The 17,248-nt window shown below is 52.9% G+C and overlaps 1 protein-coding gene and 1 long non-coding RNA gene across 5 annotated transcripts in view; one reads left to right on the top strand and one right to left on the bottom strand.

The window, feature by feature from the left end:
- Positions 1-17,248, bottom strand: part of SULF2 (sulfatase 2) — a 117,674-nt gene that overhangs the window by 80,373 nt on the left and 20,053 nt on the right. For all 4 annotated transcript variants that reach the window (XM_055303349.1, XM_055303323.1, XM_055303333.1 and 1 more), the window contains exon 2: positions 8,694-8,973. In XM_055303349.1, coding sequence (XP_055159324.1) covers positions 8,694-8,868 — 175 coding nt within the window. In that variant the 5' untranslated portion in view covers positions 8,869-8,973. The remainder of the gene's footprint in view (positions 1-8,693; positions 8,974-17,248) is intronic.
- Positions 8,924-16,445, top strand: LOC129495680 (uncharacterized). Its single transcript, XR_008661593.1, has 3 exons — positions 8,924-8,997; positions 15,532-15,660; positions 16,063-16,445. It is a non-coding gene; the product is annotated as an uncharacterized LOC129495680 (long non-coding RNA).

Raw genomic sequence — 17,248 nt, 5'->3', positions numbered from 1 at the left:
GGCGGTAGCTGCTGTTGGGTGGCCCTCTGTGTTCCAGTAATCATTTACTCTGCTCATCCCCTAGGTCTTCAGTTGGGAATGGCTCCAAGGTTACTAAATAGATTTCCCTACACTTTTCACACGTCAGCAATATATAGTTAAACCCTCCTTGAAGAATCCAAATTTGAGTGTGCCCCACATTCCTTGCTGAGATCGCTGGCTACTTAAGTTAGTTCTGTCTGTGTTGTACGTGATGTCTGGAATGAGGTCTTTACAGGGAACTGATTTAACTTGAAGTCCATTCTTTTCACCCTTTTGCTTCCTCCTTCTGTGATGCCTGGGATGTGGCTCTGATAGCAGGAGCTCCAGCAGCCATTCTGAACCACGAAGTGACCTTAAGGATAGAGGCCACACAACAATCATGGAAGAACAGAAAGGCACAGGAGCTCGGGTGTTCGATAACCTTAAAGCCACTATTCCAGTCCTGGAATGCCAATTTCCAGATATTTTTATGTGAGCGAGAAGCAAAATTCTATCTTGTTTAAGCCACTGTTACATTTTCTTTTAAATGCAGCCAAACCTAATCCCAATATATTTAGCTTCCTGAATTTAAGTGATCTCCCAAGTGTTGCTGAATTGGGAAAAAAAAAAAAAGTCTTGCAGGAATGTGCTTGGCAAGTTGAACACCAGGGTGGGTCTAGATGAGCCTTTCTCCTTCCTGAGATAACCTGCAGCCACATGTTTGTGTAACTCTAGTGAGAAACAGCAGGAATGTCAGGAGTTGGTATCTCAGAGAGGCAGAGTTTGGAAGCTACACTGATCTGGTGTCCGGAATCTGGGCACGCTGTCCTGGGCTTCCAGCCACTTGGCCCCTACGGAGCACGCAAACCTGAAATTTAAAATTGATTTCTGGAGATCGGTCTGCAGTACAGGGTGTGGTTACTGGGTGTTCACACATGGGAGGTGGAAAACAAGCGCCTGGCCAGAAACCCTCCTGAGCCCTTGTCTCAAAAGCCTGCCTCTCCTACCAAGCAGCCCTCTGGGCTGGGGACCTGCGACTTTTAAGATCACAGAGCCCTCTGGGAAGGTGGTGAGGGTCTCAGGCTCAGCAAAGCACAAAAGGGCACACAATCTACATACAGTTTTTTGCCCCCTCCCTGGCCTTCCCTCCTCACCCCCAGGCCACCCAGGCCTGGGCCCCTTCCCTGAACCTGTGACTCTCAGAGCTGACTGCCATGGACAGCTCCTCCTGACTCTTCAGCTTCTGCAACCTACCAGGTCCAGTAACTGAACTGAGCTCCTGACCAGAGCTCTCCCCATCTCTGTAAACAGAGGATCCCTCCTTGCACTCATTCAGGCCCAGTCCTAGAGTTACTCAGGACTCCTCTCGCCTGCTCCACATCAGGTCCATCAACACATCCTATCAGCTTTACCTAATAACTAGGGGCAGCATCTGCTTTCTCCCTCTCTGGTTGGAGCCACCACCATCTCTCTCATGCTTGGACTGCTGCAGTAGACCCCTTCCTGGGCTCCCTGCTCTTATTATATCCCTTCAATTTATTCTCCATATCATAGACAGAGGAGTCATATTAATGCAAAAGTCAAATAATGTCCCTCCTCTGTTCAGTGTCCTCCACTGGTGTCTGTATCACCTGGAAAGCCAAACTCCTCCCTCTGGTTCAAAGACCCTGCATGATCTATCCTTCCACCAACGCCTCATTATCCCTCAGACCTCACACCTGTTCACATGCCCTGCCATCCTGGTTTCTCTGCTTTTCTGTGAGCCTGGTGGGACCATTTCTTGCTGCAGGGCAGGGTCTTTGCACTCACTCTTCCCTCTGCCTGGAATGCTCTTCTTGGGGGAACTCCTTTGAATGGCTCCCTCACCTTCTTTGCTCATGTCCCCATAAATTCATCGCTCTCCCTCCCTTTCCCTATCCCTCTCCTTGCTGACCTCCCTTCCTTGCTATATCCCCCTCTCCACTTTTCACTGTCATATGCACTATATAAATCTTTTTAATTAACTCTTGCATGAGTATGTGAGCTCCAAGAAATAGAGGTTTTGCCTTTTTTTTTTTAAGATTTTATTTATTTATTCATGAGAGACAGAAGCAGAGACACAGGCAGAGGGAGAAGCAGGCTCCACGCAGGGAGCCTGAAGTGGGACTCAATCCGGTGTCTCCAGGATCAGGCCCTGGGCTGAAGGTGACACTAAACCGCTGAGCCACCTGGGCTGCCCGGTTTTGCCTATTTCATTTGTTGTTGGATCCCCTCTGGCTCATGGTAGGTGTTCACTAAATAGCTATTGAGGGGTGCCTGGGTTGCTCAGTCAAACATCTGCCTTTGGTGCAGGTCATGATCCTGGGGTCCTGAGATTAAGCCCTGTATCAGGCTCCCTGCTACACAGGGAGCCTGCTTCTCCCTCTCCCTCTGCCTGCTGCTCCCCCTGCTTGTGCTCTCTTGTTCTGTCGAATGGGTAAATGAAATCTTAAAAAAAAAAAAAAAGCTGTTGAATGAATGAGTCTGGTCTGCCCTGTGTACAACCTTGCTTTGGGGAGAGCCCCATGAGTGTGCCGTGGGCATCTCCTGGACTCAACTGCACAGCCGGCACCTGCCTTCTTCTGGGACCAGCTCTTGAATTGTCCTTTAGGGAACACACCCACTCCCTGAATCCTCATAGCTCAACTTTGGTCAGCCCCATTCCTGGCTCCATGGATGTGCACACAACTGCAGCTAGCCAATCCTTGTATTCTATCCCCCTGAACGGTTCATGGTTGACCAGCTGTTCCAGAGAGGACCAGCCCCAAAATACTTCATTTGGGGACATATGTTGGTACGCACGGGAGAGAGACACTCCCTTTCTCCAAGGATGGCTTGCTGTCCCATGAACACAGCTCTAGTGATGCCAGATGGAAACCTGGGTTGAGGGTGAAGCCACTTTGGAGAGGAGGAAGATGGAGAGACAGGTGAGAGCCAGACTGAGCTCCTGGATCCAACCACACCTGAAGTTCAAAATGCACTTGGACTTTTTACTTCCCTGAGTCCAATAGAGTCCTTTGGTTGCGTATGGTCCATCTGGTTTGAATCAGGTTTCTGGCACTCATCATTGAAAGAATCCAGACCAGCAGAAAGGTTGTGAAACATGTGTTTTTCCATCCAGTGGAAAACTTGTTCCCGAGGCATTTTTTGCGGCCCCTCCAACACTGCTGCGTGGTGGCCTTTGGTCAGCCGCAACGGTGAGACTCCGTTCATGCAGTCTTGGGGGGCACACCTGAGATCGGCCATCTGAGGGAGCCTCTGAAAGGCACCTTGCTTCTACCCTGGGTGGCTCCTCGGGAGATGAACAGTGGAGAATCTGGGGTTTGGGGTCTGGCTCCTTACCCCTCAGTCACAGGGGCCCCTGTATTGGTGGGGCTCCGAAATGAAAAGCCCACTGCTCACGCTTAAGAAAGTCCTTCTCTTTCCCAGCTTCCATCCTGCCGGCTGGGTTAGGGAGAAAGTCTTGGGGAGGTGCCACCGTCCTCACCCTTTATAACAAAGACACGCCAGCCTTGTGGGAGGCCGCATCTTGCCTAAATGTAAAAACACTGCTGTTCTCATTGTACTCGGTTTTGCAGTGACCTTTTACAAAAGGCAGTGACGGCTGGCTTGTCATTTACAGTCATCATTTAAGACTTCCTTTTCAAACAATACTTAAGCTTCAAAAAGTAAGTCCAGTTCAATAAAATCTCAAACAATAGAACAGACGGCACTGGGAGGCTGCAAACAATCTCCTGCTCCGCAAGGGCTATGTCTAACTCACCCTGGTGTCTCAGAGCCTGTCTGAGCCGCTGAGGCTCACCGAAGGCTTGGCCGGATCAGGTTCAACTGGAAACCCTGGCAGATGCCACAGCCCATCTGACCCAAGGACACAAGACGCAAACAGGACTCTGGCTTCTGTGCGTGTCTCCTTCTCTTATTCTCTGGCAAAGAAGGCCAGCCAAGCTCCTGCTGGTCTCCAAGGATCCCCCAAACACGGGGATTTTCCCAATCGCCTCAACGATGTATTGATCATGGAGGCTACTTACTGACCACTGTGCCCTGGAACCAGTTCCCCTGGGCATCTGACGCTTCCAAGTGACACTCAGGGAAGGGTGTCAGATGCACGTGAGGAGACGGAAAACGAAGCTACAGCCCCCCACCCTGCCACCGCAATCTTGCAATCAGGACTCAGGACGAGCCCCTCTGTCTGTGTCCTATCACAGTTCTCTCAACCAGACCCTAATTAGGATGGACGGCTGTTCTCCACCCGGGACTGGAAGGAAGCCTGGAATTAGCTCAGTCGAGAAGCCTTCAGCCCCAAGAACCATCAGAACTGCCACACGAATGAGCAGAAAATAGCAGATGATAAATTTTTTAGGACCACCCTCTGTGTGCCAGTTGTAGCAGACTGTGAGATAATGTGCTGGCCTTTTTTGGAACATGCATTATTGATCTGGGTCTGTCTAGTGGTTTATAAAAAGCCCACCATCCTCCCCCACCCCCACTACCACCTTCCCATCCCTCACCTCCAGAAAGCTGCACTGCCTCCTTTCAAAAGCCGGTTCTGCTGCGGGAGGGGTCGGCTGGAGCTGTGGGAGGGGTCGGCTGGAGCACGGAAGGCAAGGTTTGCAGGCACTGATCTATGCAAGGTGGTGCCACAGTGTGGGTGCTGACAGACGCCCCAGAACTCGAAGGTTCCAAATGCACCGAATCCACTTCCTGGAATTTCTCAGCAGCACTTGCTCACGTATGCTAGGATGCACGTACAAAGACGTCCCCGGCCATGGTATTTGTGGAGATGAAAGCCAACTAAAACACGCTAACGATCTAGAAACAACTGCCATTCCAGGAGACTGGTTAAGACCACAAGCTCTGGGTTTTAGTCTTGCTTGGCCATGTTCTAGCCTGGTAGGTGTGACCTTAGACAAGAAAGTTCATTTTCCTGTGTCTTACTCTCTCCCTCTCTAACCAGGGAATGTATGCATTTTAAGTTAACTGGGGTTCTCCTTGCTCTCCTCCCTCTTGTGTCTTTATCATGTCCATAGATCCTTTTTCCGTATTTGCATATTCTCTGGGTTTTATTTGAGGGTCACAGATGTAAACTTATGATCACATTCTGACACAAGGCTTGGCTGGACCACACTGCTGCTGCAAAAAAGTGTTCCCAAGAGTGGTCCTTCAATCATTCACCTTGGTTCAGGCCAAAACCCTAGGAGTTGCCCTTCGTCTTCCTCTTTTCCTTAACTCCCACATCCAACCATCCCTCGAGGGCTCACCTGTGACTGCTTCCGCCCCGGGGCCAAGATTCCATCACTGGCCGAATTCCCCCACACCTCCCAATGGGGCTCCCTGCCTCTGCTCTCGGCATTCCAATTTCAATATCACAGCCAGAGGGATCCTGCTGGAACCTAAGTCTGCTCACAGCCCCCTGCTAAAGGCCCCCTAACCCAGGTCCATTTCACCAAGAATAAAACTCAAACTCCCCCTGGCGCCAAGGCCCCTCATGACCTGGCCCCAGTCCACTCCTGGCCTTCTCTCTCCCCACTTCTAGGCTGGCTCTTCTCCAGCCCACAGCCTTCCTTCTGTCCTAACCCACCAAGTTCATTGCTAACTAACACAGTCTTTGCCTTTCCCCTTCTCTGGATCTGGAACGCTCCTCCGCCATCCTCTAGCTCCCAGGACAGTGTGCTGTACAGAGAGGATGCTTAACATACATCTGCTGAGTGCATGAGTGCACGTCCAGGCAGTCTTGAACTCCCAGGCATGACTACAATTGAGGGGCCCTGTGAAGCAAGACCCTTGTGCTCTGAGATCCAGGTGCCACATGCAAGCGCTCGCCGCAAAATTCTACCAAAAACAAAACTTGGGTCCCTATGGCCGTGATCTGTAGGCTCCCCATGGTCATCAAACATGGTGCAAGATAAATGCTGCCGGAGAGATGGGTATTCTATGTGCCCAATTTTCAATAAAAGTTCTGGGCTTCGATTGCTTCCTGGCTATAAAGTCTTCTTGTACTTGATAAGCTCTCTGAGAAAAATCTATACTGGTGATTATTAATATAAATCATTATAAGGAGCAACTGGGATGTATGTAAGTTACCTTTTCTTAGCAGTTAAAAAGACTGATGTATGCTTTTAATGATGGATCCAAAAAGAGTGTAGATTTGCAGGTGGATTTTCACTGCAATCTCAGGTTTGGTTGCAAAGGCTTATCTAGTCAACTTTTAAATTTGTTGCCACCAATGATACTCAATTGCCCTTTGACAGTGCATACAGCCTCACCTGGTCAACCACGGGTGCTTCGTACCACAACCTGTAAGAGCCTCCAAGATATGGCTCCATCTTCTCCCTCCCTCAGGCTCCAGCCCCATCTGTCTCCTTGCTCCTGCCTCAGGGCCTTCGCCCATGCTGTTTCCCTTGCTTAAAAGGCTTTTCTCAGATCTTCACAGTACATAGTAGCGCTGATGACTGGAAGGGAAAGCTATAGGGGGAAAGTGCACAAGGCTGTGTGCTGTCCAACATGGTAGCCACAAGCACTACCAAGCACTTGAAAGGTGGTGAGTCCTAAATGAGATGTGCTCTAAGTGTAAAGTACAGGCCAGATTTCAAAAACAATATAAAAAATGTAAACTGTCTCATTAAGGACTTTTTAATGTTGATCACATGTTAAGATGATAATCATTTGCACCTACTGGGTTAAACAAAATACATGATTAATTTCAGATTTTTTTAGCATTAAATAATGTAGTTGTTAGAAAATCTATGTCATTTGCATTTGTACTCTTGTAGAGTAGGGCAGTTCTGTGTATGGTTTGCTTGTTGGAGAAATAGAACCTGTAAAATCAGTGAATTCACGGTGGTGGGGAGGAGAAGAAGCTAGGGAGAAAGAAGGCTTACCCTGAGGGAGAGCCCCAATGGTGAGCTGGTAATATCCGTGGAGCTCGGCCCTGGGGAGCAGAAGGTCCAGCTGAGACAGGCTCGCTCTTGGCGGCCTCATGTGTGGAGGTTTGTCCTCATGCAGAGGGACACGTGGTGAGAAAAGCCTATGTAGATGTTGCGCTCACAGCTCAGGTGGAGGAGCCTGTGGTCTAGTGTGAGCACAGAGGCAGAGCCAGGAAGGCTTCTACGCTGAGCCAAGGAGGCAGTGTGATTGCGGGGAGGGGGCTTGCGTGGGGAATAAAGGTGCTGAGATTGGGAGCTGGAGAAGCCCCTGACACGCCTGCTGTCATTGCGAGTGAGCTAAACCCTGAAAAGGGTCCTGTCCTCACTTCTAGAGCCAGAGCACTGTGAAGGGAGGAAGCTCCAGGCAGGAGGCAGCCAAGCTCGTCCTCCTGAGGCACCATTTTGGTGAACAGGGTCAGGACACTACTACTAGCAGTAGTGTCCGCCCTGTCTGTCCCCAGATGCCACCGAGGAAGGCTGAGCCCACCTGAAATGGTTAGATCGGAGGAGCAGGACCCATATAGGTGTGTGTGTACACACACACATGTACCCACACATAAGCACACACATATGTACACTCTGGCTGGCTCCTTCTTAGCTTCAGTGTCAGCTCAAACATCACGCCCTCTGAGAAGCCCTCTCTGATTACCAACCAAAGTAGCTCCCACTCCCCCAACCAGCACAGCATCCTCTTTAGTATCACCAGCCCATTTCTCCCTTTCTGCAGTGATTTTCCCTGCGACCTAGCTGATTATCTGTGGCCCTCGCTCCACGACAGTAGGGATCGTGCCTGTCTCACTCATTACTCAAGTTCTAGGCCCTAAAATATCGCCTGGCACACAGCAGGTACCTGAGAGAGTGAAGCTAACAAATTGGTCTAAATATCTCTTCTCCTTAAGACTTTTGGAGAAATCCAGGAAGGGCTCTGCCTTAGGAACGAGCTGGAGACTCCTAACCTTGGGAACCAAGCCGCAAATGCACATGTGAGGGACAACCCCCTGTGACTTGGTTTAAATCCAAGTGAGCTCCACGGGTCTCCACTGTGACCCACCTCAGGAGCCTCAGATCTAGCACGGCAGCCATTGCAGTGCAGGTGGCCCCTGCTGGATGGGCGGCCCCAGCTGGGAGGGTGGTCCTGGCTGGGTAGGTGGCACATGCTAGGCGGGTGGTCCTGGCTGGGAGGGTGGTGCTGGCTGGGCAGGTGGAACCTGCTGGGTGGGTGGTCCTGACTGGGCAGGTGGCACCTGCCAGGTGAGTGGTGCTGGCTGGGCAGGTGGCACTTGCTGGGAAGGTGGCACCTGCTGGGTGGGTGGTCTTGGCTGGGAGGGTGGTGCTGGCTGGTTGGATGGTGCTGGCTGGGCGGGTGGCACTGGCTGGGCGGGTGATCTTAGCTGGGTGAGTGGCGCTGGCTGGGCGAGTGGTCACCTGCTGGGTGGGTGGTCCTGGCTGGGTGGGTGGTCCTGGCTGGGCAGATGGCCCTGGCTGTGTGGGTGGCACCTGCTGGGTAAGTGGCGCTGGCTGGGTGGGTGGCACCTGCTGGGTGGGTGGTGCCTGCTGGGTGGGTGGTGCTGGCTGGGGGGGGTTGTGCTGGCTGGGCGGGTGGCACCTGCTGGGCAGGTGGTCCTGGCTGGGTGGGTGGTGCCTGCTGGGTGGGTGGTCCTGGTTGGGTGATTGGTGCTGGCTGAGTGGGTGGCGCCTGCTGGGTGGGTGGTCACCTGCTGGGTAGGTGGCACTTGCTGGCCGGGTGCTTACCGAGCTCCACATCCTGGTCATCTGTCAGCACCAGGATGATGTTGGGGCGGATGTTTCTGCGGTCCCTCTGGAACCTGCCCTTCAGGCGGTGATGTGACAGGAACGCTGAACTCCCACCCAGCAGAGAGAAGGCGGTTGCGGAGAGCAAGCAAAGCAGGAGGCCGTGGGGTGCCATCTTACGACCTTCTGTCGATCTGTTGCTTCTTGCCGGACCCAGGAGGCTGAAGTCTGAGGCGTTTTGTGGATTTGCCTCTTTTCCCTTCCCGCTCTACTCACGGATCTAAAGTAGGAGGAAGAGAATCAGGTCAGTCTTTACGTAAAGGCCGCCTGACTGCTCGGGCTTGCATAATGATTTCTGGCATGGACTAGCGGGTGTCTTTGATCAGGGGGGAGATATAGCAAAGAAAACCGAACTCGGAGAAAGTTAGAAGGTAAGAAGTTGCGATCTGCTCAGTCAACAGAGCAGCAGAGAGGCTGTCTGTGACTTCTGCAGACGAACTTTTCTCCCCCGGACCAGCAATCCACTGCATGTGCCGGTGGCGGGCCTTGTCCCAAGTCAGATGACCAGCCTGTCTCCGGACCATCCAACCCGTCCAACAGACAGATCCGCCCCAGAGAAAGGAAAAGGAGGAGCCCAGTGTGGGGGAGCAGATATTTCTGGGCATCCCCTCTCCTCTGGCAGCTGGGGTGGGGGAGACACAAGCGAGCAGGACGCAGTCCCCGCTCTTGGGCAGCATGTGGCTCAGGCAGGGCTGCGTGACCCCGGATGCTGCGTGTGCTCCAGTCACAGCTGTCACCTGCCGGGGTCCCCCCATCAAGCCAGTAAGGAGCCTCAGTTTTCCCGGGCACAAAATAGAGAGACGAGGTTGTTACAGGAGCTCCAGCCAATGGGATGTGTGTGAAGGCCCCCTGCAGACAGATCCCAAGTGGGCAAGTTATTCACACTAGTTTTCAGTCCAAAGAACAAACAAGATGACAGAAGAGAAGACTGGGAGCGCAAAGAGCTGCGGGAGAAGAGCTGTCCCAGTCTGTCGCGGCCCTGGTCACCCCCGGACCCCGGGTCAGATGGGGTCATGAGCGAAGGCAGGGGCAGGGGAGGCAGGATGGCGAATCTTGGCTCAGGCAGGTCTGATCTCGTTCTGCTCTTTGCTCTCTGTGGTCATTTTTCTACTTCTTGAGGAAATGAGCCTTCAAGTCTTTCCAGATATAGACTCTAGGTCTCATTTATTTAGAACGAGAGAGAGTGAGTGAGCAGACGTGTCAGGAGGAAACCAGGCTTGTTGGAGGTGAGGTCGCATGACCTTGAAGGACTCTGCTCGCCCCCCGCCCCCGTCACAGCTCAGGGAACTCATCAAGGGTTCTGGTCCACAGAAGGGGATGTGTCGCGGCGACACCCCTCTAAGAGGTCCCCTGTCTTCCGCAACTGTGCCCCATCCTCCGTCCTCTCTGGATGGCCAGCAGCATCTCCCTAAAATGCAAATCCCATCTTATCCCTCAGTAGGCCTGGCCCAGGCTGAGACCAGCAAGGTGTTCAGGGCACAAGACAAAAGGGACTCACTCAGTCCAGCTGGTACCGGCACAAGGCCCTCACCTTAGTCCCAGTCCTGTCCCTCACCTGCTCAGACTCTCCCTTGGCTTCTCCAGCCTGAAGAATACAATGCACGCTCCCTACCAGGGCTTCCAGGGGATCCAAGTGATCCAGCCCCTGCCCACCTCACCTCCTTTCTCCCAATTGCTCCCCAGCCCCATTGGCTTCTTTCTGTTGACAAGTCAAGCTTGTTTCTGCCCCAGGGCCTTTGTACTTGTTCTTCCTTAAACCTCGAAGAGTCTTTCCCCAGATTTATTTTCTATACTGGGCTCACTCTCCTCCACCAAGTCTTGACACAAACAACATCCTTAGAAAGGCCTGCCCCGACTGCCGTACGTAAGGTGGTGCCCTCACCTGAGGCACTCTATGTTAGAACTTGATTTATTCTCCTGATAATCCCTACTACAACCTGCAATCATCTTAGTTGCTCAGCTCTCCCCACTCAAGGGTCAGTTCCAGGAGGGTAGGAAGTGGGCCTGTGTTCACCACAGCTTGGTCCCCAGCACTTTGTACTATGCCTGTCACCTAGTAGGGGCCAAAGAAATATTCTGAGAGCTAAAGGAGTGGGGGGTTTGTTAAGGTCCCCAGAATTCTGCAGAGTGAGGGATGTGGGGCTTGGCAGGGCCACACCACAGCCTCGTTTGGAAGCTCAGCAGCATCACCAACCCCTTCCCCCATCAGCCTCCTCCAGAAAGGGTCCCCCTCATCTGTTTTCCACCCTGCTCTGTGCCCCAGGAAGCCAGTCTCACCTCTGCAGGTGGCACCTGCCTGACCTCTGGCTTCCCGAGGGCTGGGCCTGGGGAAGCTCTGCTGGGTGGCTGCTGGAGAGGGGGAGGCAGGAAATCCTTCACTCAGCTGTGCTCCCTCCCTTGCATTAGTGGCACCCCAGTGCCTTTGTCACTCTAGGCTGGCCACTGCTCTGGCTTTCCTCCAGCCCTGGGGGCACCTCTCCCTCCTCTCGTCCCTTTGGTGAGGCTTGTTCCCTGGCTAGTTCCTTCTGGGTGTTGCAAGACTCCTCATTTGCTGCTCCCCGAGCCCCGAATGCCTCTGGAAGTAACGTCTTCCATCCACACTCCCCAGGGCAGGCCAGGAGCAGGCTCCATGCAGTGCTTCCCTCCCCAGAGATCTCCGACAGGACATCTGTGCAGGGGCAGGGTGGGGGGGGTGGAGTAGTGAGGATCACGTGCTCGGGGGAGCTGACCTGGGAACCGTGACTTTCATAGGACCCGAGGGCAAGCACGGCTCCCATCTCATGACCTCTCGGCAGCCAGAGCCACTGCATCAACTGCTTATTCAGCATCTGCCATGCGCCGCACTGGGCAACGGTTAAGATGTGGACTTTGGCGTCACTTGCTGAGTGACCCCGGGCAAATAACTTAACCCCTCTGTGCCTCAGTTTCCTCATCTATAAAATGGCTGTGAAGGATGAAATGGGTTCATTTAGAGTGCTGAAACCACAGCCCACCACAGGGAATGACCCGGAACACATCGTTCACAGAGTAAACCATTCTTGGGGGACGGTCACTGTAGTTGTGGGTGGGCTGTGACGGGCACTCTGCTTGCAGAGTCTCTTCCACTCCCAACCACCCCCCACACAGGGACGAGTGCTGTCCCCACTTTCAAGCTGAGAACACAGGGCCTTAATCACCATCCTAAGATTCCCCCAGGGAGCAAACGGCAGAGGGGGTCTGACTTCTGCTCCCCTGACCGCTCAGTGCGGGTCCCCTCCCCTAAACCCACATTTCCCGACGGCCTCCATTCAGGTGCCACAGCCCCTGTTTCTGCTAAATCTACACAACCTTTCCACTGTGAAATGGCCTCATTTAAAAATAAAAACACAAATATGCTTTTTTGAAAAAGCAAACTTTCTACCCAAGGGTAAGTAGAAAATTGGCATCCCCTTCTCCATCAAACTAACTCACACAGAATGAAAGAAAGCAGACACGCTTACTCAGCCTCACAGCTTCTAGTTCCTTCCTAAGGATCCAAGCTGAGCCCTGTGCCTTCCTGCTTTCCCACCTGCACACACTCTCTCTTTAGCTGTTGAAAGAAGTCAAAGCGCATTAGACTTTCTGCTGGAGGGAGTGGAAAGCTGGGAGAGGGTTGAAAAGGGACATGTTCCACCTCGAATCGGTCCGTGGATCACCCCAAATCATGGGGTGGTTCCTAAATCATGTTTCTCAGTCCCTGTCCCACCTGCCTCGGGAAACCCATCAGGATGCTTTGTGCCTTGCACTCGAACTGATGCCTCAACCGGCCCACCTTCATTTGTGAAACACAGATCCATGCGCCTTCAGATAGACATCAAGCACTAAAATAACATCGAGAGACTTTCCAAGGGATGTCCCCCAACTCTCTTCTACCAGAAACAGTAACAGCAAATGCTTGTTGAGAGCTTGCAACACTCCAGCCCCTGCTCTATACATTTTACGTTTAATCTGCACTTCCACCCATCGATATTATACCCATTTCTTGGATAAGCCGAGGCGCAGAGAATTAAAAGTACTTTTCCACGACACATGGTTAAATAAGCGGCAGACGGGGTTCAAACCCAGTCTGGCTCAACCAGATTACTGGGTAAGTTCCTGAGTCTCCCAGCCTCAGTTTCCTTCCTCATTTGCCAAATGGAGCAGCAGGTGGCCAGGTGTCCTCTGAGGGTCTTTTGGGCTCCAGGCCTGCGATGTAGAGGGAGGTAAGGAGCTGGCAGCTGCGGCCTGTATTGGGAGCTCTGGGCCAGATGGTGGGTGGAGCTGGGAGATGTGGTCAGCTGGACTGTTCCTGGCACCCATGTTGGTTTTCTCATGAGCCTTCCCCACCCCCAACCGCACTCCCCTTCACTCCCTGCTCCCAGGCAACCATAAACCACCAGCGAGGATGCTCCCCTCTGGAGAGAAGTCAAAGCTCTGTGACTGGAGACCAGAGAGTAACAGGAGCTAATTATTTCATCAGATCAAGTCATCAGTAGGTCGAATTTTGATGAATTCCCTCAGCTCTGACTTCCCCTGGCCTTGTGCCAACCTCTCTCTCTGGATGCTGAAGAAATCAATTAAAAATGACACAAGGGATTTTTGCCTCCATTTTTTTCCCTTCTTGGTAAAAGATTCAAAGTGGTTGTGCGGAGAGTATCTGGTGAATCTGCACAGCACAGCGGACGGATGTTCTGACTGTCCCTCAGATACTCCCCTCGTTCCCACCAGCTCGCTGCAAGGCCCATCTGGCGCCTTCTCTTTGTCCTGTGTCTTCTCATAGCCCTTGGCACAGGCCTTCCAGCCCAGGAAGACAGCTCCGGAAATGTCTAATGTCCCACATGTTCAGAAACATCACTCCTGCTTCTAGACTTATCTGTTATCTGTTAATCTGCAGAGAGGAACAAGTCCCAGGGGGCCCAATGACCCCTCCCAGCCCCACACACCACAGCTTTGGGGAAGCTCCCAGGACCTCGCTCAGGCCTGTCCAGAAAGACCCAGATGGTAGTCTTCTCTGAGGATCCCTAAATTGCCAACAAGATTAGCTAAGAGGAGTCTGGGAATGATTAGGCAGCTGAGGGAGTGGGAGAGGACGTGGCCCGAGGCAGAACAAGGCACTGCCTGAGGGAAGAACCTTCAGGGAGAAGGGAGGAAAGGGATTGTAGGGTGTGGAGAGGTGCCCCGTGTGCTGGGGCAGGTGGTGTGGACAGCCTGATCACTAACATCCTCCTTCACTTACTTAATAGATCTCTATTTAGGGCCTAGTATGTGCAAAGCACAGAGTTAGGTGGTAGGATAGTCCTGCCTGTATCCTAACAGCCTCCTAAGTATTTTCCTTGCTTCTACTCTCTCCACCTTCTGGCAAATAGCCAGAGGATCCTGTTAAAATCAAGAAGGCCCTCCACTGAAAAGCCTTCGAGGGCTCCCATCTCATGCTAAATAAAACCCCAAACCCTCCAAAGGGCCAATGAGACTCTACACAGTGTGCCTATCCCCCCTCTGACCTCATCCTCTTCCATTTTTCCCCTTGTCCACTCCGCCCCTGTGCTGTTTCTTGACATGCCAGGCATGTCTCCACCCCAGGGCCTTTGCACTTGCTGTTCCCTCTGGTTGGAGCCTTCCTCCAGCTACCTTCAAGGCCCTGTTCTCACCTCCTTCCGGTCATTGCTTACATTTTGTCTTCACAGGTTAGCACAGAAACATCTGCCCCTCCCACTAGTCCTGACCACCTCTGGCAAACTACGGATTTTACCTTTTTCTTTATGGGTCACCCCCCCCCTTCTCCAGCCCGACTGGGGTGTCAGCTCCCCGAGGCCAAGGATCTTTGTCAGGTTTCACATCCGTGTCCCCAACTCCTGACCTAGCAAAGCATTCCACTGGCCCCCCCCAACCCCGGGAGGCCCTCCAGGGGGGCTGGGGTCCCGGCCACCCCCTTACTGCGCTAGGCAGGGGCAGCTGGGCTCCACGGCGGAGCACGTGACGCAGGCAGAGCCAATCAGCACGTTCCGTCTCCTTGGCTCCAGTGATTGGTCCAGAGGCAGACATGTGGCCCCGGGCTGGCCAATGGGAGGGAGCGGGGAGGAACCGTGGGAGCGGGCGGCCAGGTGCCAGCCCCGCCCGCGGGGGGAGGCTCCGAGGGGCTGCTGGGGACCTGCAGGGGACGCGGGCTGAGCCTCGTGCAGACAGGCACCCTCGGCTGCTTCAGGGAATCTTTTCCAACAGGAAGCACCAGGCCCAGCCCAGCAAACTCCCCTGAAAAACGGTGGTGGAGAATGAATAATACCACGGGCGGGGTACTAATGACAGGCCCCGCCCATCCCTCCGCACTCTTCCCTTAGCTCCGTCACCCTTACAGTCACCCTTACAGCTCGGAGTCGGATGTTCTATTTGCAGATGAGGAAGCTGAGGCACGGGGAGTTTCCAGAACTTGCCCAAGGTCATGCAGTTTGGAGGTGAAGCAGCTATTGCCTCCACCTTGGCTCACCTCCTCCCCATCCTCTCTCCGGGCAGGCTTCCCTGCGCCCTGGGAGATTCCCTTGGATGGACCACAGCAGTTGGCTCTTGGTGGGGTTTGGCCCTGGGGAGCGGGAGGGGGGGGTCACTGCCAGGCATCCGTCCTCCCTGCCCAGGTTCTGGGAGCTGACCACATCCCTCTCTTGCTCTGCTGGGGGCTGCAGCTCCCGTGGGTGGCTCTCTCCAGGTGCCAACCAATGCTCCCCACCGTCCCCAGCCCTCGGGATCTGAATACTCATTTTCTTAACACTGCTCACACCTTTGTTGGAAGGCTCGACCTGCTTCCTGCAGAGCCCTGGGTGGGTAAAGCAAGCGGACCTCACAGCTGAGATGTGCACCCAGACGGCCGGACTCCAGCGCCTCAACCCGACCCCTGTGCTCACTTGGAGACCCATGAATGGTACAAGCAGCTGAGGTTAAGCATATGGCACAAACAGAAAGAAGAAGGGGGAAAGTGCTGGTCTGGGGGGGGGCAGTCAGAGAGGGCTGCCTGGAGGAGGTCTCACAGGATAAAATTTAAAGTTTAAGTTCCTCTTCCTAAGTAAGAGGAACAAAGTTCTGAAGAACCCACAGGGTTTTTCTGAAGAGGGGGGAAGACAGGGTGCTTCCAGCACGGGAAATCGCATGAGCAAATGGCAGGCAGAATGGGAAGGATGGAAGTGCGTGGTCTCGAACCTCGCAAGCCCAGGAGTTGTCTAGATAGGGAAATGACACAAGCACATCTGTTCAACCTTACACTCCTCTGGTGTCTCCCCTTCTTCCTGGCTTCAGGCTTTTTCTAGGCTTCTCTCTTCCTCTCCAGGGCTGTCAAAGAAAGGACAGAAGCTCCTGTAACCTATGGGCACAGACTCTCCTTGTCTTCCTGCCTGGGGCCAGGACACCTTGTGGTTCTCTGTGCCTGGTCTTGGAAGTCCAGCTGGAGGTAGAGAAGCAAGCCAGCTCTCCAGAGCAGGACACAGGACAAGAGAAGCGTCTTTCAAAGGGAGGCGGCAAAGATCAAATTTCAAGACAAGGGCTCAGGATCTGGAAAGGAAATCAGGGCATAGAGAGAATGGCTTAAGAACCCCGTTGCTAGGGATCCCTGGGTGGCGCAGCAGTTTGGCGCCTGCCTTTGGCCCAGGGCACGATCCTGGAGACCCGGGATCGAATCCCACGTCGGGCTCCCGGTGCATGGAGCCTGCTTCTCCCTCTGCCTATGTCTCTGCCTCTCTCTCTCTGTGTGTATGTGACTATCATAAATAAATAAAAATTAAAAAAAAAGAACCCGTTGCTTGTATAACTGTTCGTTCGACAAGAAATTCTCAAAGACCCACTATGTGCCAGGCACAGTTCTTGGTACTGCAGATAAAGCAGTGGAAAAAAAAAAAAAAGTCCCTGCCCTCAGGGAGCTGACATTCTAAGGAGTCAAGTCCAAAGCTGGAGTTGAAAAACTCTAGCCAAAAGTGAGAAGTGTCAGGACTCGAAGTTATGGCAAACCACAGTGAACTTCTAGGATGGGACCACGGAGTCTAGTTAGAGCTCAACGAAAGCTCAGAAACAATATATTCAAGGAGCTGGAAGGCGGAACGTCGCAAGGTTTTATATGTAAAGTGAGCGGTGTTTGAGAGGCCATGTAATTCACATGCTCTAGTATCTGAGCATCTATGTGCAAATACTGTTTCATGATCAGTGAAAAAAACCAGACACAGACCTCTCCTCTGATGGAGCTGAGAGAGTGAAGAAAGCCAAGCAGATAGGTACGTGCTAAAATGCAGCCGGGAACAAGCCAGAGAAGTGGCGTTCCAATCTTGGCTCTACTACGGGCGAGGTGTTGGAGAAGTAACTTACCCTCTTGTGGCCTCAGTGTCTTCATCTATAAAGTGGGGCCAGTAAGAGCATTTACAGAGTTGTGAAGACGAAATGGCCTAATGCCTGTGAATCCTTTAGACCTTTAGGACTGTATACAGTAAGTGCCCAATATATGTTGGCTAGCATTCTTGGTTGGGTTT

The sequence above is a fragment of the Nyctereutes procyonoides genome, unplaced genomic scaffold (assembly GCF_905146905.1).
Source record: "Nyctereutes procyonoides isolate TBG_1078 unplaced genomic scaffold, NYPRO_anot_genome, whole genome shotgun sequence".
Lineage (NCBI taxonomy): Eukaryota > Metazoa > Chordata > Mammalia > Carnivora > Canidae > Nyctereutes > Nyctereutes procyonoides.
Note: the sequence above shows the minus strand (reverse complement) of the source record. Positions and strands in the feature narration are given on the sequence as shown.